Here is a 24,391-nt window from a genome sequence, read left to right on the forward strand (position 1 = left end):
ATGGGATTCACTGGAATTCTAAGTGCAGACATATGATAATACAATTAGAATGACAAAACGGGAGTGAACGTGCAGGTGACATAGGCTTCCTGTATTCATGTCACAGCCCATGGTCTTATTGGGCTTTATTTACAAAACACAAACCCCAAACTCAAATGATCAGGGATTTAAAGGTGGCGATAGCAAAGCTTTAGACCAAATCCTAGGCTGTTCTGAGCATGGAGTCTTAAATGCCATCACAGGTTACATAGTGATCAACTAGCCTTGTCTGTATTGACGGTACTGATGCTCTGCTGCTAGCTGAGCAATCTCTACCGCATCAGATCTACCAGGAGACACAGCCTCCAGACTGGCTATGACAAGGACATAGTCAAAGGCTGCCACCCAATAAATTAGGGCTTGATAATATTTATACTGCAAATTGCCCAGGCAGGGTGTATTTTGTTATCTTATCCAGCACTAAGTTTATATTTGGGCAAGTCTGCTGAGCAGCCCAAGCCTTGCTCCAAGTCTACCGAAAAGTTTTTGGAAAGTTGTGTTTCTAGTTCATTTGTTTTATACTTGCCACATGCCCTGTCTACAGAAATCGTGTGCCTATATAAATCTTAACCCTCAAGACAAACAAATGGTTAGATCATAACTGCCAAGAATGTTTGTCAGTGTATGTGTGTGTGTGTGTACCTTTTAATGTCTGTTTGCCTAATTAGTCAGATGGCTTCTTACCGTTCTCCTTCTCTATCTTCCAGTTTGCGCACTTTGAAACAATTGATCTGTCACAAGTTGTCTTGGCAGAAAGCAGCTGGAGAAATCTTTACCACAGTTTCTGTGTAAGTAAGATGGAGAATGGCTGGATGTGCACGGGCGGGGCTAGCTAACAAATAGAGTTGTTCTATCTGTTTGTTCCATTTTGGGGAACATTAGGGTTAACAAGTCTTCTTTGATTGCAAAATGTTATTATTTATACAAATTTCCACTAGCCTGATGATGGCGAGGACAGTGAGTACTAACCATGCTCTCCATTAAAGGCTGCTATAAAGCCAAGCTGACTTCAGGGGACAAGGGGCCTTTGACTACTGTGGCATTCAATCAGTCTTCTTGGTAAAGGTGGTTTAGAAGTATCATTGGGGAGAGTTTCGAGAGACTGATAAGCCATAGGAAAAAATAGAATAACCAAGGTGCATGACATAATTTCCCCTGGCATGGTAGGTCATCCGCAGTAAAATCTAGTCCATGGTGAGGTTACGGATGAGAGTACTTCGAAGAAAGCAGAAGTTTTCACGGCTTAGTGTCCCTGGGCCGTTGTACCGCTTTGGTCATTCACGTATATCTAAACCAGAATAATCACTTCAAAGCATCAAGTCCATTAGCCCTGAATGCTCCTTCCCACCGTCTCCAAAATTGTTTTTGCCAGCCCCATCAGTTGGTTCCATTAGGGTTCAGCTTGAGGCTAGGCTACCCTTTATCTTAGTGAAAGTACAGGGCTGCTGCCCAGCAGATCAACTAAGAATTGGATTGAAAACAAAGGAGTGACTGAGGTTATTCATTGTCCTAACCAGCTCCTATGTCTATCTGCCGCAAAATCAAGCACTACCTGCAAAAGGAGACCAAAATTGCATGTTAGTATGGTTATCCCTAGCATCAGTTTGAGGCATTCATCATAAAATAACAAGCAGAGACCCTGAAGCAATGACTGACATGATAGCCAATTGTATTCTCTCTTACTATCTGCAAAAAATACAAGTTCTGCTTCTGGCTGCATCATTAAGACTTTCAGAACTGAAGCAGTGAGGTGGCTCACCAGGCAAAAGAGTTTGCCATGCAAGCTCAATGATCTGAACTCAATCCCTGGATCCCGTCGAGGAAGGAGAGAACCAACTCCTAAAAAAATTGGCCTTCACACATGGTCTTTGCCACATATACACCTACACTCACATACATACATGTGCACATCATTCACACACACAATGATAGATAGATAGATAGATAGATAGATAGATAGATAGATAGATAGATAGATAGATACGTAGATAAATAGATAAAATATGACCTTCAGTGTGGCTTTGATACTATTCCTGGCAAGGTTCTTCCACTTATTTCTCCCTGCCAATGATAAAGGAAGAAGCTGGATTTTTTTGACATCTGGTATGGTGCACAAACAGAAAGAGAGGAACTCGATTGAAGTAAATACACTTTCCCTACTTTCCATAGAACAGCAGTGAGCAAGTAAACACTTTAGGCAAGCTCCTTTGAGAAATGGATGACCTGTAGCTTAGTGTTTAAGAGCATGGACTCAAGAGTCAAAGAATCTGCTTTCATTTTTTAACTTCTGGATGACTTTAGTTATTTAACTGCCCTTATTTTCGTTTTCCTAGCCACGAAAGGGGAAGAAATGCAATGTCCATCTCATGGGACTATAATAAAGACTGAAAGAATATTCCTAAAAATGCATCAGAATAGTGTTTGGCACACATGAGGTGGCATTAAAGTATTGATTATTACTATTTTAATTATTACTGTCTTGAATAGTTCTGAGAGCAGCTGAGGGTGGCTCTGGAAACTTAGGTCTTATATTCAAGCAGTGGCTGGGAATATACTTGGTACCTATGTCTAATTTTGTGGAGAATTGGCAGACTCAGGGCAGGGAGCTTTGTTGGTGAAAAGCAGCTAATAATATGATGTTTTGTTTAGATTATCACACCAAATCGAAAAATCTCCCTGATTGCACCCAGTCGGAAAGACATGGAAGATTGGATTAACGTCATAAAAACTGTCCAGCAGGGAGAAATCCATAAGGTAAGGCAACTGGTGGCGAATACACACAGCTCTGGGCAGAGTGTGTAGGTAGTCTCAAGGGACTACATTAGGGAAGTCGGTTCTCAAGCACAGACCTGCTCAACTGGGAGCAGAGACTGGCCAACCGGGAAGTAGATAGACATCATTTGGAAACCTGTTGAGAACTCCTCACACAAATAGGAAAAATTCAGTTGGGCTGAGACTCTGGTAAGCATGTAGCTTAGACTCCTCTGTATTGGTAGATATGTCATGTTACATCCAGTAAATGAAATCCATGACATGTATTTATGCAGTTAACTTAAACGTCCCGTAATTGTTAAAAAAGTTGCAATTAGCAGTTTTAATTCCTGTCTTCAGAAGAATAATAATAACACTTCAGGAAAGTGAAGCTCAGAAAGAGGAAGGAATCAGATCAAGGAGAAATAAGCACTCTATTTAAAAAGAACTCCAGGCTATGTAATCAGTCCACCTCTGTTTTCTATCTATCACAAAAGAAATGTAGAAGTCAGGAGAAGAAGCTTATCCCCCACAGCTCATCAGGGGCCTTTTTCTCCTTCACTGTCTCTAAAATAATCAGGGCTACTATTCAGACTGTGAGATCTGGCCTTGGGTAGCCCTTCTGTAAATCTACCATAATTATAATCTATGGAAGTTGTATGATGGAAAGGATCGTGGCATTTATTTACTTAGAAAATGTCTATATTATAGAGATGTCAAGTAAAATTTTTGAATAAATATTACTGTAAATCGAAGGGAAATTTTGAAGTCAGTTTTGAGTGCGATTGATACAAAGTCCATCCATCCTAAAGCAAGATTCTTCCCTGAAAGTCATAGCAATAGAGGAGCAAAATGAATATAGTCTTTAAAAAATCTTCAGTATAATTAAAAAAAATTAATTCAGAAGAAAATATAACCCCAAAAGATGCTTAATGTCTTAAATAACTAACAAAGATAGAGGATGGTTTTGGGTATTACGGCTGGAGCAGTGTGCTCAGTAATAATGAGGTTTAGAAATGAAAAATAATGCCTTTAAGAAGAATCATCTTTGCACACACTTTTAAGATATTTGGGGATTTTTGACCACTTGATGCTGTCACTATACGTCCAGCTGCTCATGACTATGATGGGAGTAACATGGCAACATGACTAAGCTGGAGCCTTCAACATATCATGAAGCCTTCTGATAGGCCTACAATGTGTAGTGCTTAATTGAGAGTCATCCGCATAGCATCTGCTAATACGCCTTTGTGTGACTTGGCATTTAGTATTTAACTACTTTGCTCTTCTCCCTTTCCCGATGGAGTAATACATCTCTTCTGTGGCACTGAGGGCAGCAGCAAAGAGTTATTCATTCCTTACTGCTCACTCTTTCTCATTCTTGGGGAACAATACCTTTCTCTCGGCTTACTTCTGGTCAAACTGGAATGTTTCTGACATATCACGTCGTATTTTCAGTTTCACAAAAGGTCATGTAGATTATTTTGAATTTTAATTATTAGTTTAGGAATGCAAAAATCCTGGAGAAAAACCATCAGAAAATAGATGTGTCATTATTGACGCCATTGAATTCAACACCTGGCTATTAACAACCCAGCCCACACTAGAAAAGAAAAGAATAATTGGCCTACTGACTCTCTTAGAAGAACTGTATAAGGACCTAATTCAAATCTGTGGAGTTGCCTCAGGGACCTAAATATATTGAGGAACACTTTCAGCTGCTAGAGCATTCTGACTACTTTAGTATTTCATCTTGCTTGAAGCTTAAACAGGGAATGTTTTTCTTTTGTATGCACCTTATCTCTGACAGTCTTTTCTGTCTTCTGTTGCCAACAGTGCCTGACATTTGTGGTGATGGTGACAAAAGGTTAACCATGGGTTTAGTGAGCTATTAAAGTAGTGGCAAAGTGGTTGGCTAAGCATTGGAAACTATTCCATATATATATATTTCAGTTCTGGTGTCAAATGTGTTGGAAAAAAGATAGAATTCTGGTTCCTGAGTCCAGTGAGTGTTTAGGTAGTTAGGGAGACAAGATATACACAAACATGCTAGTACTGAAGTTAGTTCTCAGCTAAACAGATATTAAAGCAGTATAGGGATGCAGAAGAGGAATGGATGTGCATGTCTTCTGGGAAGAATTAGTAGAGAAAAAACTTGAGTCTGACCCTGAAAGATAAAAGGGACTTAATTAGTGGCAAGGGTTTGGGTCACCAGGGAGTCCTGAACATGGAAACTGCTATAAGAAAAAAACTAATTACCAGGAAAAGAGAATCTTCTTAAAATACAATGAAACATGGCTGGGAAATGTTTGGGAATATGGCCACGGCAAGCAGGGTCAAAGAGGTGAACTGGTGCTAATGGCAGATGTTCTTCCATGCCAGGCGAAGGATGGAAGACTTACAATAGGATAACATTTCAATGGAAAGATTGAAGAGAGAGAGTTGTTCACTTTAGAAATACAGACTGGAGCCGCTGGGGAGATTGCTCAGTGGCTAAAGCTTGCTAATGAATGTGAGAACTTGAATTTGGATACCAGGACTCACATAAAATGTCTGACATTGCAGTATATTCTGTCAACTTAGAGGTGCAGAGGCAACTGAATCCCAGGAGTTAATTCACCAACCAGTGTAGCTAAGACGGCAATGCTTAGGTTGAGTGAGAGACCCTGTCTCACAAAATAAGTTAGGGAGCACTATACATGTAGATACATGATGGCCTCCTCCACATTTGCACACAGGTACACCTGCATGTATATGTGTGCCACATATGTACAAACGTGTACACCACACACACATACACAAAACACAGAAGGGATTAGACAAGGGGAAAACTAGAGGCTAGAACTTCAGGGAGGAAGCTATATATCACCTCAAGCAAGACAAAGTTAAGTCCCAGAAGGATGCTAGAATATATAGTGGAGTAAGAAGAGAAGCTAAATACAAGAAAAAGCCAAAGTGGGCTAGGGATGGAAGTCAGTGGTAGAACACACCATGTGAGAGGCTTTTGGTTTCATCTCCAGCATTGAAGGCATATGGTAGGAAAAGCGTTTTGGACAGGGAAGTAAGATTCCAACGATGTTCTAAAGCCCCCTCCCCCCAAAAAAACATAACACCTAAGTTGGACAAAACAAACAGCAGAAGAAAAGAGCCCAAGAGAAGGCATAAGAATTAGAGACCTACTTATTCACATACTCAACAGTCCCGTAAAAACACTAAACCAAAAACCATAAAATATACACAGAGGAACTGATGCAGTCCAATGCTTGCTGCTTTGGGCTCTGTGAGTGCATATGAGCTTTGCTCAGTTGATTTAGAGGGCAGTGTTCTCCTGGTGTCCTCCATCCCCTCTGGCTCTCACACTCTTTCCACCTCCTCTTCTGTGGGGTTGCCTGAGCTTTGCAGAGAGAGATGTGATGGCGATATCTCATCTAGAGCTGAGTCATCCAAGGTCTCTCCTTGCACAATATTGAACATTGAAGTGATTCTCAGCCATTTGAGTTTCCTCCATTAACAATTCTGTTTAGATTTGTACCCCATTTTTATTGGATTAATTGTTTTTTGATATCTAGTTTCTTGAGGATAGATAGATAGATAGATAGATAGATAGATAGATAGATAGGAAATTAGTCTTCTATTGAATGATAAATTTCTTTGCCATTCTGTAGGCTGCCACTTTGTCCATATAGCATTGACCTTTGCCATGTAGAAGCTTTTAGTTTCAAGAAGTCCCATTTATTAATTGTCCATCTTAGTGCCTGCACTAATGTTGTTCTATTCAGAAAATCTTTTTCTGTTCCAGTGCATTCAAAGCTATCCCCCACTTTATCTTCTATCAGGTTCCATGTGTCTGGTTTTATGTTGAGGTCTTTGATACACTTAAACTTGAGTTTTGTGCAGGGTGGTAAGTATGGATCTGTTTGACTTCTTGTTCATGTGGCCATCTGGTTTAACCAGCACCATTTGTTGAAGACACTGTCTTTTCTCCAATGTGACTTTCTGGCTTCTTCATCAAAACTCAGTTGTCAATGGTTGTTTGACTAGATGTCTGGGTCTTCAATTCCATTCCATGGATCAACATGCCTGTTTTTGAATCAATACCATGTTGGTTTTGTTACTATAGCTCTATAATGAATTTTGAAATCGGAAATAATGATACCTCTAGAAGTTCTTTTATTGTTCAGGATTGTTTTAGCTATCCAGGGTATTTTGTGTTTCCATATGGAGTTGAGAATTAGCTTATCAAGATCTATGAGGAATTGTATAGGTATTTTGATGGAGACTGCATTGAATCTGTAGATTGCTTTTGGTAGAATGGCCATTTTTACTATGTTAATCTATGAGCATGGGAGACCTTTCCATCTTACATTTTCTTCAAAGACTTGAAGTTTTTATCATGCAAGTCTTTAACTTTCTTGGTTAGAGTTATCCCAATCTATTTTTATATTATTATAATATAAAAATATATTATTTACAGGTATATTATATATTATTTACAGGCATATATATACATTTAATATTATTATATTGTATATTATTTACAGGTGTTACTTCCCTTATTTCTTTCTCAGTCCATTTGTCATTTGTATATAGGAGGGCTACTGATTTTTGTGAGTTAATTTTGAATTGAGCTACTTTGCTGGAAGTTATCAACTGTGGACATTTTCTGGTGGAATTTTTTGGATCACTTGTGTATACTATCATATTATCTACAAATAAAGATATTTGACCTTTTCCTTTTGAATTTGTGTCCCCATTACCTCCTTCAACTTTCTTATTGCTTTAGCTAAGACTTCAAGTACTATATTGGCTAGTTATGAAGAGAATGGACAACTTTGTCTTGTTTCTGACTTAAGTGGAATTGCTTTGAGTTTCTTTCCACTTAATTTGTTGTTGGCTATGGGCTTACTGTGAACTACCTTTATTATGTTGATGACTACCCCTTGTATCCCTGATCACTCCTGGGACTTTTATCATGATGGTGTGTTAGATTTTGTCAAGGACCATTTCTACATCTGATGAGATTATCATATGTTTTTTGTCTTTCAGAATTTTATATGGTGGATAACATTTATATGTTGGATTATGTTATATGGTAGATTACAGGAAGCATCCCTGCATCTCTGGGATAAAGCTTGATCATGGTTGATGATCTTTTTGATGTGTTTTTAGATGTGGCTTACTAGTATTTTATTGAGTATTTTTGTATATATGCTCTTTCTTTCTTGTGTTTTTATATGGTTTGGGTATCAGAGTAACTGTGGTCTCATAAAATGAATTGTCAATGTTCTTTATGTTTCTATTTTATTCAATAATTTGAGGAGTATTGGTGTTAACTCTTTTTTGAAAGCCTGGTAGAATTCTATGTTAAAACAATTAGGCTCTGAGCTTTTTATGACTGAAAAAAATTAATGACTTTCTATTTCACTGAGAATAATATGTCTGTTTAAATTGTCTATCTGATCCTGATTTAAGTTTGGTAAGTGGTATCTATCAGGAAAATTATCCATTTCTTTTAGATTTTCCAATTCGGTGGAATATAGGTTTTTAAACTATATCCTTAAAAAAACAAAAAATATGCCTTATGATTCTCTGGATTTCCTCGGTGTCTGTTGTTATGTCTCTCCTTTAATTTCTGATTTTGTTAGATTTTCTCACTCTGTCTTTTAGTTAGTTCGGATAAAGGTTTGTCTATCTTGTTGAATTTTCTCAAAGAATCAACTGTTTATATCATTGAGTCTTTGTATTGTTCTATTTGTTTCTATTTTATCGATTTCAGCCCTCAGTTTGATTACTTTTAGCCATCCATTCCTTTTGAGACTGATTTCTTCTTTTGTTCTAGACTCTCCAGGCAGGCTGCTAAGTTACTAGTGTGAGAGCTCTCCATTGGTTTTTCTTTTCTATGTAGGCACTTAGTGCTATGAACTTGTCTCTTGCAATGGCTTTCATGTGTCCCATAAATTTGGATATATATTTTATGTTCATTTTCATCCAATTCTAGAAAATCTTTAATTTCTTTCTTTATTTTTGTATTGAACCAATTTTCACTCAGTAGTGAGTTGTTCAGTTTCCATGAGATTGTAAGCTTTCTGTCGTTTCTGTTGTTGTTGATGTCCAACTTTAGTCTGTGGTAGTATGATAGGAAACAGGCTGTTATTTCAGTTTTCTTGTATCTGATGTGACTGGCTTGGTATTTGAGTATTTGGTCTATTTTGGAGAAAGTTTCATGAGGCACAGAGAAAGAAGGCATACTCTTTTGTGTTTGAGTGAAATGCTTTGTAAATATCTGTTAGGTCCATTTGGTTTATAACATTAGTTAGCTTAAGCATTTCTGTTTAGTTTTTGGTTAGATGATCTGTCTGTTCAGCATAGGGTATTGAAGTCTCCCACTATCAGTGTGTGAGGGTCAGTGTGTGAATTGAGCTGTAGTAGTGTTTCATTTACAAACTTGGGTGCCCTTGCGTTTTGGGCATAGATGTTTAGAATTGCAGTGTCCTCTTGGGGGATTTTTCCTTTGATGACTATGTAGTGTCCTTCTCTATCTCTTCTCACTAGTTTTGATTGTGTCTATCTTGTCATGTTAAAATAGCTACATCAGCTTTTTCCTTAGGTTCATTTGCCTGGAACCCGCAGTAGCCACACCTGTCAGGTTCACAGAAAACTTCCTAAGAGGAGACATAGAGCCACCATACTCTCCTAAAAACCAGAGAAGAAACAGAAACCAAAGAAAAAAACACCCACCCAACAGAAACAAAACTGATATCTGTATCAGTATCTAGAACTGGAATCATCTCAATCTCAGATGCCTAGTCACCAGCAAAAACACAATCAGCAGAAACCCTAATACAGCAGGACCTGAGTATTCCAGTATAACTGTAGAATAAGAAAAAGATCTTAAAACAGTCCATATGAGGATGATAGAAGACCTTAAAGAGAAAACTGAATAAATACCTTAAAGAAATCCAGAAACACACACACACAGAAAGAGAGAGAGAGAGAGAGAGAGAGAGAGAGAGAGAGAGAGAGAGAGAGGTACATAGAAATGAATAACACCATTCAAGACCTAAAAAATGGAAATAGAATCAACAAGGAAAATCCAAACAGATAGAATTCTGACAATGAAAGAATTTCTGAATTCAAGCAGGAACTATAGAGACAAAGTTCACCAACAGAACACAATAGATGGAAGAGGGAATCTCTAGTGTTGCAAGTGTGAGAGAAGAAAGGTACATTGGCCAAAGAAAATATTAAATCTAAAAATCTCCTGACACAAAATGTCCAGGAAATCTGGGACACAGTGAAAAGACAAAAATCTAAGAATAATGGGAATAGAGAAAGAAGAAACACAGCTCAGGTTCCAGGAAATATTTTTAAGAAAATTATACTAACCTAAAGAAGGAGATGCCTATAAAGGTACAAGAAGGATACAGGTTACCAAATAGTTTTCACAAGAAAAGGAAGTGCCTTCAGCACATAATAATCAAAACTTACATAACAAAGGAATAATATTAAAAGCTGCAACCAAAAAAAGACCTTTTAGAGTTACACCTGATATCTCATTGGTGACTCTAAAAGCCAGAAAGACCAGGACAGATGTGTTGCAGACTCTAAAAGACCACACCTGCCAGCTGAGACTACTATACCCAGTAAAACTTTGAATCACTATAGATGGAGAAAATAAGATATTCCATGATAAACCAAATTTAAGCAATGCCTACAAATCCAGCCTTACAACAGTTGCTATGAGATAAACTCCAACCTATAGACATTACTGCTTCCAAGAAAACACAGGGAATGAATAATCTCAGACCAGACCAGTATATTAAAAAGAGGAGAAACACACACACACATACTAACACACACCACTACCACCACAATTGCCGCCCCCACCTACAGCAACAACAAAACAACAGGAATCAACAATCATTGGTCATTGATACCTCTCAATATCAATGGTCTTAATTCCTCAATAAAAAGACACAGACTAACAGAATGAATGCAAAACAGAATCCATCCTCCTGCTGCAGGCAAGAAACACACTTCAACATCAAGACTAGACATTACTTCAGGGCACAGGGTTGGAAAAATATTTTCCATGCATATGGACCTAAAAAGACTATCCCCCCCAGCATTCTGTGGTTGTCTATAGTTCTTTATATAGGATTGAGGCCTCTTGGGCTTTCCTACCTTGTCCACATTACCTTGTTGGCAATTCAGCTAAGATTTGACAGTCCTGGTGAGACTTTATGGGTGTAGCTTCTTCCATTCCTAGGAAACATAATCCCACAGCAAACTCCCTGTCCTTTGGCTCTTAAAAACTTTTCCCCACCTCTTGCACAATTAAGATATGTATATGTGCATGTAACGACATTATTTCATGAAAAGAGAAGCTATGTATTTGAAAAAGATCAAGGAGGGGCTTGGAAGGAGGACAGAGAAAGGGATATTGATGTAATTATAATATGATCTCAAGAAATAAAAGAAATAATAATTATTATTTTTTTTTAAATTTTTGATCAGGAGCTTACCAAGCTGCCCAGGCTAGCCTTGAATTCATTTGGTAGCCTAGACAGACCTTAGACTTGTGATATTCCAGTCTCCATAGAAACTGATACTAAAGCCCTATACTCCCAGTCTCAATAACTTAACACTATATGGTAGTTCTGCTTTTAACTTTTTGAGAAATCTCTATGCTGTTTTTCAAACTGGTTATCTTAATTTGCATTTTAATAAATGACTTTTCAAAACTCCCTTTGTTCAATATATTTCCAATACTTTGTATCTCTCATTTCTTTTGATCAGGGCATTCTAACAAGAATAGGATGCTATCTTACCAGGGTTTGATTTGCATTTAGTGATTAGTGATACGGAGCATTTTCAATTGACCTTCACAAAAAGGTCTGTTCAGGTCTGTTGACCTTTTAAATGACTGTGTTTTATTTTTTATTTTATTTTTTATTAGTTTCTTTTAGGGAACTAAAATATAATTACATTGTTTTCCCCTTTTATTTCCTCCCAGAAATCATCATCTTTTGTACCCCACCTTGCTTCTTATATATATATGGCTATTATATATGCGTGTGTGTTTGTGTGTATATATACACACATATAGGGTTATTTTCTTAATATTTTTCTTAATATTTTTGATAGATCATTATTAGCATATAGAAACACAAATGATTCTTGTATTCTAACTTTATATCCCACAACTTTACATAACTCACCATTTTTAATGTTTTTTTTTCTAGTCTAAGGGCAATGGATATAGTAGGATTAGATCATCTATCCATCTTTCTAACTACATATATCAGAAAATTTAGGGTTGCTAATTTGTATATGATTTCAGAGCTGGATAGTTAGTATTAGATAACTAATTAGGGTTTAATCCTTGGCTAAGATTATTTCTCCTGTTCTCAGCAGTTCTTAGTTGCCTGTGGGTCTTTGTTTATGGGTGGGGCCTCACAAGATTTCCCGTTTCTATTGGTGCTGTTATTGCTCAGGTTTTGTTTAGGCAGCCATATTATTGAGCCATCAGGGGTGAGCTTCCCTGTCTTTTCTGGGAAATGCAATCTCACAGTAGATTTTCTGATCCTTTAGCTCTTAAAAAATTTTCCCCATCTTTCCACCTCCTCTTCCTGAATGTATCTTGAGCCTTGGATGTAGAAGTTGTGTTGTTAGTCTATAGCTCTTGCAGGGAATATTGTCTGCTTGAGTAAAATAACGTCATTTGAATTATGTATATACATAGACTTACTTGTATTGTGTGTGATTTAAGTAAATTAATAGTAATACAATTCCATATGGCTTTTTAGACCTCCTTGATGTTATTTATCCTCCTCCCTCCCTCCCTCTCCTTTTGCATTGATCTCCTTCCCCCATTACAATTAACAGACCCTCATTTGATCTACCTTCCCCTTCCATGTCACTTGTATCATTTTATATTCCTCTCTAGTGCTACACTTGTTTTCTTTGCTTTTAATTGAACTTCTTAAATATTTTGGGTATTATCTCCTCCTCAGATTTACAAATATTTTCTCCCATTTTGTCCACTTTCACTCACTTGGTTTATTCTGCTATGTTGAAGCTTTAGTTTCATATCATCCCATTAGTCTATTTTTCTTTGCTTACCTGTGCTGTCAAGGTCATGTAAAGAAAGATGATGTCCAAAATCATGCTGTGTCTTCTAGGGTTTTAGTAATTTTATAGTTTTGGGTCTTTTATTTGCTTCTTTTACTTATTTAGACTTGACTTAATTTTTGCATATGATAGAAATGTCTAATTCTATTCCTCTGCATATTGATTGATATATAGTTAAGATGCCCTTTCTCCATATTGTGTTCTAAAAAAACTTTGCCGAAACTTGATCATAAGTGCATGGGGTCTATTTTTGGGTTTCCTGTTTTATTGGTTTATATTTTTAATGCCAGTGCCATGCTGTTTTGATTATAATCACTTTATGTTTTCAAATCAAGGAGTATGATGCCGCTAGCTTTGTTCTTTGTTTCAAAATTATTTTTGGGCTCCATACAAGTTTAAAGTAGTTTATTCCAGCTCTGTGGATGTAATGTTTAAATTTCCATAGATATTGTGTTGAATCTATAGACTGTGTATTATTGACATTTTCATAGTATTAATTCTCTAACCTAAAAACATGTATCTTTTAATTTATTTCTGTTTCTTTGATTTATTTCACTACTGTGTAATACTTTTCACTATATAGATCCCTTATATCCTTGGTTATATTTATATGTAAGAACTAAACTTTAAACTTGCTTTTATAAGTATGATTATTTTCTTAATATTTTTGGTAGATAATTATTAGCATACAGAAACACAAATGATTTTGGATTCTGATTTTGTATCCCACAACTTTACATAACTCAACATTTTTAATGTTTTTTCTAGTCTAAGGACAATGGATATAATAGAATCATCAGCAAATAGAGACAATTTTACATTTTCCTTTTCTATTAGAATGGTTCTTAGTTCTCTCTCTTCCCCAATTGCTCTGCTAGGACTTCCAGTACTGTGCTGAAAAGGAGTGACATTTGGCAATCTGTTTTGTCCTTGATCATAGAGAGAAAGCTTTCCGCTCTTCACTGTTGAGAGCTGTGTTATCTATGGATTCGTCATCAATGGCCTTTGTTATGTTTGGGTATGCTCCTCTTGCATATAACCTATTGAGATCTAGCTAGCAGGGATGCTGCATTTTGTCGAATGCTTTCTTTGCATCTGTTGAGATGGTCCTACTAATTTTTACTTGAATTTGTTAAAATAATATATAGCACATTTGTTGATATGAATATGCTAAACTACTTTGAATCCCAGTGAAAAAAATTCCACTTGATTGTGGTTATCAAACTCAGTTTTTTGCATTTTGTTGAGGATTTTTGCATCTATCATCATCAGAGATATTGGCCTGTAAGTTAATTTATTTTTTATAATAGTCTTTCTATTATTTTAGCGTCAAGGAAATGCAAGCCTTGTAGCGCGAGTTTCTGAGTATCATTCATTCTTTGATTCTATAGATGATTTTAAGCAACTTGTTTAGTATTTCTTGTGGTTCTGAAGCACAAACTCATGCTTCATGCACTCAAGGCAATAAATTTACCACTGAATTACAGCTACATCCCTTCTTTCTATTTTAAATATTTGATAGAATTAGGCAGTGACGTTTTCTGGCCCTGGGATGCTCTTTGGTGAATGACTTTTTATTATCTATGCATTTCATTACTTGTCATTGTTCCTCTCTGATTTTCTCTTATTCATGATTCAGTCTTACTAGGGTGTACATATCTTGGACTTGATTCATCTGCTTCTTATTGGAGGTGATGTTACTGATAAACTCTGTTTGACAAAGGCCTACTTTCCATTGCACAGGTTTTGTGCTGTCTCTTCACATGACAATGGAAAAGGGAGACAATTCTGAAGGTTCTTATATAGGAACTAATATTATTCATTATGGCTCCACCCTGAGAACATAGTCATTTCTCAAAGGCTCTCTGGTAATACAGCCACATTGAGAGCTGGGCTTTCAGTAGAGTGTGTGTGTGTGTGTGTGTGTGTGTGTGTGGTGGGGAGTTACACAGCTATTCAATCCATTGAGAGTAAGAGTCTGATCGGAGCAGTGGAGCGTGTATTTTAGAGATGATAAAAGTCAAACCCAAATATCCAACAATTAGGCCCTGAGAAGTTTAGGCCAACTAACCTTTCTTAGCAATTTGTATGCCTGCTACAGTTTTGAATCTGTCTTCAAATTTGATTTATTTATGTATTCTTTTTTTTAAAAAAAAAAGCAGTCTTTTTATTTTACATATCAACCTCAGTCCACTTTCCCTCCTGCTTCTCCCTCCTTCTCCCCACGCCACCCCCATCCACTCCTCAGAGAGGGTGAGGCCTCCCATGGGGAGTCAACAAAGTCTGTCACATCATTCGAGACAGGACCAAGCCCCCTGCTCCCTGCATGCCCCCACGCACCTCCCTGCCCCCCCCCCCGTATCTAGACTGAACAAGGTATCCCTTCAAAGGGAATGGGCTCCAAAGAGCCATTTCATGCCATAGAGATAAATATTGGTTCCACTGCCAGTGGTCCCACAAATTGCCCAAGCCACACAACTGCCACCCACATTCAGAGGGCCTAGTTCAGTCTCCTATACAGGATCCCCAGCTGTCAGTCCAGACTCAGTGAGCTCCCACTAGCTCAGGTCAGCTGTTGCCGTGGGTTTCTCCATCATGGTCTTGATCCCTTTGCTCATATTATCTCTCCTCCCTTTCTTCTACTGGACTCCAGGAGCTCAGTCCAGGGCTTAGTTGTGGATCTTTGTATCTGCTTCCATCAGTTACTGTCAAATTTGATTTTTAAAAATCCATATCAGCAAATAGAAATACCTGTAGTGACATCCTATGCCAACCCATTGCTGCTATAACACATTACCAAAAAACTTTGGGACTTAAAAGACACAAATTTACAAACTGGGTGTAATTTATAAATCCCTATATTCTTATTACTTAAGAGAAGGTCAAGATCATCCTCGGCTAACTAGCAAATTTGAGGACAGTCTGGGTTACATGAAACCCTGATTTAAATCAAAACAAAAAACAGAAATGTATTCTCTTACATTGGAGAAATGTAAAAAACAAAAACAAAAATGTCTTCTCTTATCTTGGAGGCTCAAAGCCCAAAATCAGAGTGTGAGTATAGTCATGTCTCTCTGACGGCCTTCAGGAGGAATCCTTTGCCCCTTCCGAGGTTTTGGTGGTTACTGGAAATCCTTGGTGTTCTTGGACTTGCCATGTACTATTCCAGTCTCTGCCTGGGCCATCACATTGTGCTTTCCTGTGCATTTATTTATTTATTTATTTATTTATTTATTTATTTATTGTAGCTTCCCAGGTTGTTCTCTCTTTGTCTGTACTCAAATTTCTCTTTTTCTAAGAATACCAGTGAGGTACCAGAAAGACTTTTTGCATGTTCCTTTCTAGACTCTGTGTATGTTCCTTTCGGGGGCGATATTTCTCCTCTACCTGTGGGCATGTGACACCTCCAAAACCATATATCTGCTTTGAAATTTCTGCATTGGAAGTAGTGGAGGACAGATATTCCCATTCTGAAATGGAGAAAATAGAAGGACTAAAAGGGCTGCTTATCTAAAGACAGCTGGCGATCCAGAAAGGCAAGTTTCATTAGGCTTATAGGCCTACAGCTAATTTTCTGTGGCTCAGTGTTGTCGCCTGACTTCATTCTTTCAGCCCACCTGAGTGGTATCTTCTCTCTGTAACAAAAATAAGCAACCCCACCTTCTGGAATCTAGGAGGCAACCCCACCTTCTGGAATCTAGGAGGCAACCCCACCCTCTGGAACGAAAGAGGCAATGACTTCCTTCAATAGGCCCATACTCCCATGTTGGCCAAAATAACAAACTGGAGTCTCTCACCAGCATTGCTGGCCTCCAAGTCATCACTGGAACCCATTATTCTGTTTTCCCGAAGGAACAATGCAAACCCACAGCAGGATAGCTTTCTTCATCACTTGGCTGCTGCAGAGTCTCAGTAGTCTTATAACCTCCTTTCATTGAGTCTTGTGTCTTGAGCTTTTCAGTCTACGGCAACCGTATTCTGCTGAGATCACTGATTTAAATCTAGTGTCCCATACTGAATCTTCCCAGAAAAGCTTTGTCTACCCATACCCTGGATGTTGACACCAGAGTGACTATTTTGTGCTTGAAATACAAATAGATTGAGAAGTTGCCAAATCTTCAAGGTCTGCCCACTTTTTACTTAGTAATTCTTTTATGAGTTGAACTGTAACCCTACCCCAAATTCATATGTTGAAGCTTAAGCTCCAAATGTGACTGTGCTTAGAAATAAGACTTGAAGGATGTGATTAATGTCAAGTGTAGCCATAAACATGGGGACTAAATCCAGTAGGGCTGATGGCCTCATGAGAAAAAAAAAACAACCAAGGATCACTTTCTTCATATTTCTGTATTAAGTAAAAACCATGCAAGCAGATAGAGAAAGTGGCCACATCCATGCTATGAAGGAGGCCTTGGGAAGTACATTGGTTGATTGTTTGTTTTGAGCTTCCCCATCTCCAAGCAGTGAGAAGATAGCTTTCCATTGTTTAAGCCACCCACTCTGTATATGGAAAGCCAAGTAGACTAAGAACGGTTTCCACAGCAACATATCTCTTTCCTCATTTATTTTCTATAAGCAGCACAAAGAAAACAGACTGTACCTTCATACTTTGCTTGAAAGTTTTGACAGCCAAAGGTTCAAGTTCACCATTTGAACACACTGCTTTCATCCAACAGGGCAATGAAATGGTTCTCTTCCACTCTAAAAAGTGTCCTTTCTGCCACCCTCTTCTAATGCCTCTTGTTTGCATTGGAGACTGTTCCAGAAGCAGTTCGTATTCCTAATAGCACTCTACTCAAGGCAGTGTAGTCTTCTCAAGATCATCTGTCTCAAAACTCATAGTATTGATATACTAGACAACTGTCACAGCACTCTCCTCTCGTTAGTGCCGGATACAGAAACATCTGCATCTCGATTTGAAAATCTTTCTTCCTTTTCCAGGCTTGCTGGAACAACCAGAACCTGGGTGGACTGAACAGCAGTTATGTTCTCATGTTTCTAGCAGGTAGAGATCTGGATTTGAGTTCACGAAAGGGTCCGAGTCTCTTTGAAGGCTCTAGAAAGAGGATCTTTCTTTGCCTCTTCCTACAGTCTGGTGATGACAGACAAACCTTAATATTTCTTGGCTTGCAGGTGGATTATTGACTCTCTGCACCCACTGTCACGTGATGTCTGTATACCGTATATTATCACAAGGTGTTCTCCTCTTTGATGCATCTCTTTCCATACTTTCTTATTCTTAGAAAGACACAAGTCCTTGAATTAAGTCCCACTTGGTTACATCTGTTAGGAGAGTGGTTCCCAATAAGGTCATGTTCTCAGGTACCAAAGGTTAGGATTTGAATGGATTTTGGAGGACATACAATTCAAACTACCACACATACTCATCCAGGACTGGTTGCATCAAACTTTTTTCACAGAATAAGATGAACATGAGAGATCTAAATCCCACTCTCTTAACAACTGAACCCAAGCAATGTCCATTAAATATGAATTCCATACATATCATAATCAATTATACATAATCAAGAGTTTTTCATTTCTCCTGCTTGCTCCTGTAGAGCCTTGTACAGTCTTTAAAAATGTATTGTCACCATGTTGTGACTATCTGTTTGAGAGTTAGTTTCCTTCAGTAGAGTTCCTTTATCTATGTGACTTACTGATCTCTGTAGCTCCAGTGCTTATTATGTTACACAACATACGGTCATAGGTTCCTGGTAATTTGGAGGGAAGAGAAGGAAAATGGGAGGAGGAAAGGGGCTTGTTTAGTTATAGACAGCAGCCTTGGGAATAGAAAGGAACTGTGAGCTCAGAGTGCCAGTGTCAATCCTCTGTGCCTTCCAGTCTGGTGTTTCTAGACCTAGAGCTTTTCATGTGTCACTGTATGATAAACTTCCCATCGCAAAGCAATTCCAAATTACGAGATCATGAGAGTAGCTTTTTTTTTATTACCAAAAAAACTTCCGCTTCAGTTCAACAGTAGTTTCCCACATCGCCAGCATACCCGTGGGGAATAGAGATCAGAAAGCATTATCTGCAATCTATGTCTTGGTTGGCCAATTTCAATAAATGGACTAAGTGCGAACTTAAGTCTGAGCCCTCAACAGCAACCCTTTTAAGGGACTATTGTCACCTTACATCTGAGAGAATGTATTGTTCTTTCAAAATCTTACCATACCTTTATACGCACAACCCATTATAATAATGACAAAAATAAAAAAGAAACCTTTGTGAGTCTATGCCTAAACTTTTTTTTTTTTTAAAAAAAAAGGCAGTAGAAACTGAGACATTCATAGGAACTAGAGAAAAGACAGGGGAAGTCCTGTGAAAATAAACACAGAACAAAGTCAGGGGGATCCAGTGTCTATACATCCATGCAACTCAAATCATTGCTGATACATGGCTAGGCTATGCCTTTCCTGTAGTTGTGAATGTCAGGCTGCGATATGCAGATGCTGTGTTCACAGGCATGATAACAAAAAGGTTAAAGTGATTAGTATGAAAGAAGACAGTAAGCAAAATGTCACCATAAGGACAAGGACTGTGTCTTGTTAATGATTATATCTCAAATGCTTTGAAAAGTTGCAAGCATGTAATAGTGATTCAGGAAGTATTTGTTTAATAACTTATTGGATGAATTAAAATGATTAACCAAGAAACTGCTGTAGGCAGTCAAAGCATGGATTTCAAAAAAGGAAAGAGCTCATGCAAAGAGGATTTAAAGGTCTTTCAAGTGTTGTCCAAGTAGAGTAATGTTCTGCTCACTTGGCAGCTGTATTAAGAAGAAAGCGAAAGCCTTGCAGGTATTGCCGAGTTCTGTGTGTGAGCCTTGCACCTGCCTTGCTTTGTCTGAGCATTTGGATAGCCCTCAATTTCCAGCTCAACCTCTTTATTCTGCTTTCTATTTAAAGAGAGCCAAGACCAATCAACAAGTTTTGCTTGGACTAAACTAATATAGTGGTTGAGCAAGATAAAGAAAGACCCTTGCTTCTGTGTTAAGTCCCTATTTGAAATAATTCCCATCTAATTTTTTCCCTTCTGAAGCCAGTAATCAAAAGAAATTAAAACAAAAATTGGGAGCTGTACCTACCGGCCCTCTCTTTCACATGCTTTGTCACCTACATTAGGGCTATATTAGCCCTACAGCAGAATTTGTGGTCTTCCCGAGTCCACCTCTGTGGTTAACCTCCATTTTTTTCTTCTCTTTGATTTGCTTTAGATACCTGCAGCCGAAAACAATCCTTACCTTATCGGAATGCACTACTGGTATTCCAGCCATAGTCCTCGGACACAGTTCTGCAATGTTTGTCGCCGGAACATCCCTGCCTTATCTCGAGATACCATCATCTGTGAAGGTACCTTTCTGTTCCATTAGAAAGCAGAGCTCACTGGAGAGAGCTAGGCACGAAGGGTCTCCTATTGCCTAGTATTGCAGACCCAATCTAAGTCTTTGTGTGAAGTTAATCCTGTGGGAGGGAAAAAGAAACTTGCTTGAAGGGGTGTTCTCATGAATAAAAACGGAGGGTTGGATATATGAAGATGGGACTATATGGTCAGAAGGATTGAAAAGACAGAAATTAGTTCTTTCCTACTATTTATTTTAATGTAAAATGGGTAACAGGAAGCCTAGCTAGCCAAGAATCAAAAGGAACTGGTTTACATAGAAGTAGACCTTTGGAAGTAGGTCAAAACTATATGGAAAGTGCTTGGATTCTAACCTTTAGAGAAGCTTAAGGAATGGAATTAGAGTTCTCATTGTTACTAGACTCTCACCTATTTTCTCCTTCCTCCTTTCACAGTCTGCAAGGTGAAATCACACAAATTTTGTGCACTGAGAGCGAGCAAAGACTGCAAGTGGAATACTTTGTCCGTAACCGATGACCTCTTTCTACCTGCTGATGAAATAGTAAGTACCAGCCATATCCTCCCACGGACACCTTCTCCGACTCATTTAAAGTCATGACACACAGGGAACGGAAGAATTCTTCCAGTCACTAGACCAGCACAGCAGTCTCTTCCTCTTCCATAGGATCCAATGACCCAATGAATATCATTGAGTTAAGCCCCAACTGCCACCTTTCATTGGTCAGTAGCATTGAGGGCAGGGCCAAGAGACTCTTAGCTCATGTTCTCTGTGTGGAGTATAATTAGGCCCAGTCTTACTTCTTTGATCACTAATTTCTGTCTTTTGCCTTTTTCCACTTTAGCAAACAATGCCCCATCAGTTGGTAGAAGGAAACATACCTGCCGACTCTCGTTGTGCAGTATGTCATGAGAGCTTCAGCAGTCATCAAAGGCTTCTGGATTTTCGCTGCCTCTGGTGCGCGTCTACGGTGAGTCTCTTTTCATAGCTTTGATACTTGAAGCTTATTCCTAGAGAAGAGGTAGATTGGGGACTGTCTATAGCTATACAGGGATAAATAAGTAAATAGATATGTATCTCAGAGACCCTTACAACAAAATGCATTATATAGATTCCATAGTACAGAGCTCAGTAACTTCCCTTTTGTATACGACGAGGGAGTCTTTGAGAGAAAGATTTAAAGTGTTCATAATCTGATGCTTATTATTAATGAAGCCATTCTGTCAATGAGAAAAGCTGAATTCTCAAATGACTATATGAACAACTAGAAATAAATTCTGGAGTCTATCCTTAAGAAAAGATTCCTCCCTCATTCATTATTTCCTAGAAACTTATAATCTTTATTAATGGTTAATAACAATGATCTAAAAATTATCATTGCCACTGCGTAATAAATATTTTCTATTCATGATCTCAATCATTAGAACAACATTGAACTAAGCCTCATTGTCCCCATTTTACATATGAGTAATGTGGAGCTCAAAAAGATAGACCCAAGGTCATATGGCCAGCAAAAATAAAGTCTTGATTAATAAATAATTCTAATAAGAACATAATTCTAACTATAATAATATACATGTCTTGGAAACATTAGACCTCAACTGAGGATAATTTTTGCTCCAGTAGACATTTTCCAATATCCAGAGACATTTTTGATGGCCAAACCTGGACTGAACGGGAAGGATGCAACTTGTATCTCGTAGACTCTTCAAAACTTACAATGCACAGGGTAGTATTTTATAACAAGGAACAATCAATATTACAGAGCCAAAAACAATCAATATTACAGAGATCGAGAGACTATGATCTTAACTTTCTAAGGTTAGATGTTTCTCTCAAACTGAGTTTTCTAAGATAAGAAGAAACGGAAGTGAGCTTCTTCCCTGAGTATTATGTCCACTGGCCTCTTTTTAATTCCCTTTGAATAGCCATGCCAGGCTCATGTCCCTAGAAAGTGCAATTGTTTAGAATGTGGAGCTTAAAGAGGTTTGACATCCAGGAAAAGTGGCAGCTTGCCCGGAAGTCTGCTTTGACACTTCCCAGCTATTTGACCTTGACTAAGACCCTTGACCTCTGTGGGCTTTCGCATATGCTCGTGTCTAAAATGAGCTTAGTGATGCTTTCCCCACTACATACAGTTGTTCTAAAGATTGAAGTATAAACATCCTATCAGGATTAGGACTTTTGAAATACAATGACATTTCCCATTCTGCAGGCTACTAAGGCTGGTGACAGTGCAGTAGCTGTAGTTGAGAATCTTCGGAAAGACACCTTTGAAAGGACCATAGTTCTACACCCTAAGTGATATTGGAGTTTCACAGTAGAATGGGGTGGGGTGGTGTCAGGTGAGTTAAGGTTTATGTAGATAGTACCAGTGTCAGAAAAGGAGACTTGAAATAGAAAAGGCCCAATTCTTGGGATGGAACCGAAGACTAATCAATCTTTTCTTCTTCTCTCTCCCCCTCCTTTTTCTCTTGTGCTCTTATCGTTTCAGGTGCACGGCGCCTGCCAGAGGTGGTTTTCCAAGGAATGTTCCTGTGGAAGTCGTCGCGCATCGATCGTACCACCTACGGCGCTGTGCGACCCTCGGGGCGATGGTGAGTAGGTTAACCTTTACTTCAGAAATACACTGGGGAGGGAGGGAAGGTATAAAGGCTGGGAAGGATGACATGAATTATTCTCCACAACTAGCAAATTATCTGGGGTAAATGTGAATTTGCATGTGTGCATCAAAAAGCTAACTGTTAAGCCTTCAAACATTTTAGTGACAAGTATAGTGCTCTGGTGTATGTGTATTGTGTATGGGCATGTTCTCTGTAGACTGTCAAAATTCTTTCTGACTTTTCAAAATTAATTTCAATTTTATTAACTTTTTGAAAAGATTTTCAAATACTACCTATTCTAGGAAATAAATCTCATAGATTTTTGATCCAATGGTTTAAAACCTATGGAAAACCTAGGTTATATTATGTTTAAAATGGAAACTAACATCAGAATTTTTACCAAATATGAGACTAGCATGGTTTTTGCTCCAGTACTCTTCACTGATAATTTGTCACTTTATGGTCAATAGGAATTTATTAAAAGTTATTTTCACAAGGTTCTTGAGTTCTAAATTAGACATTATACAGTAAGTAATCATGATGAATTCAGGGTCTTGGTATAACATCACTACCAACAATTGAATGGTGCATATTTTAAGTATCAAAGCAATAATAGAGACACTTGGATATCAGGTAAGTGTCAAAAATATTGACAAAAAATATGGGTGCAGACAAGCATCAGGCTATTGAGTGAGCCATTTCCAGAGGTGTCTGAAGCAAGTGTAAGCATGTGCCTCATAGTACCATATAAAGAAACAAAAACTAATTCATTCAGAGATGCATAAATATATTATTCTCAGATCTATTCAAATATTATCTTCATAACATCACCTACTAGACAATCGACTAAAGAGGAGAAGAAATTGATAACTTTATCAATGAGAGATGATTGACTAGAAAAAAAGAATGAAGAGATTTAGGGAAAATGGAATTGATACATGGAGAAAAGTAACAAGCTAATCACCTGAACAAATTCAGGCTGCTCACCAAGTCAAACTACTTTTTTCTTGCATCACTACCATTCATTCATTTCTCCCCTTTTATTGAAAATAGATTGTTTTTTCATACAATATGTCTTGATTATAGTTTCCCCTCCCTCCACTCCTCCCAGTTCCTTATCACTTCCCCTGCTATCTAGATTCACTCCTTTTCTGTCTCTAAGAGATAACAATAAAACATAACAAAATAAAACAGGATAAGATGAAACAAAAACATTACACTGAGTTTGAACAAGACAAACCTACAGAAGTAAAGGAGTCACAAAAGAAGGCAGAAGGCAGAGACCCACTCGTACAGACATTCAAGACTTCCATAAAAATACTAAACTGAAAGCTATAATATATACATGAAGGACCTATACATGTGCCGAGTTTATTTGAGCTTTGCTCATGTTGATTTAGAGGACCATGTTCTCCTGTTGTCCTCCATCTCTTCTGGCTCTTACACTCTTTTTGCCTCCCTTCTATGGGGTCCCTGAATCCTGATGGGAGGGATTTGACGG

At 38.0% G+C, this 24,391-nt stretch overlaps 1 protein-coding gene across 1 annotated transcript in view; it reads left to right on the forward strand.

Moving 5' to 3' along the window:
• Dgkk (diacylglycerol kinase kappa) overlaps positions 1-24,391 on the forward strand; it is a 157,450-nt gene that overhangs the window by 85,555 nt on the left and 47,504 nt on the right. Inside the window, exons 3-8 of the mRNA XM_075958021.1 lie at positions 747-827; positions 2,689-2,793; positions 20,144-20,279; positions 20,724-20,830; positions 21,132-21,257; positions 22,782-22,884. Coding sequence (XP_075814136.1) covers positions 747-827; positions 2,689-2,793; positions 20,144-20,279; positions 20,724-20,830; positions 21,132-21,257; positions 22,782-22,884 — 658 coding nt within the window. The remainder of the gene's footprint in view (positions 1-746; positions 828-2,688; positions 2,794-20,143; positions 20,280-20,723; positions 20,831-21,131; positions 21,258-22,781; positions 22,885-24,391) is intronic.

Source organism: Microtus pennsylvanicus, chromosome X (genome assembly GCF_037038515.1).
Source record: "Microtus pennsylvanicus isolate mMicPen1 chromosome X, mMicPen1.hap1, whole genome shotgun sequence".
In the NCBI taxonomy this organism is placed as follows: Eukaryota; Metazoa; Chordata; class Mammalia; order Rodentia; family Cricetidae; genus Microtus; species Microtus pennsylvanicus.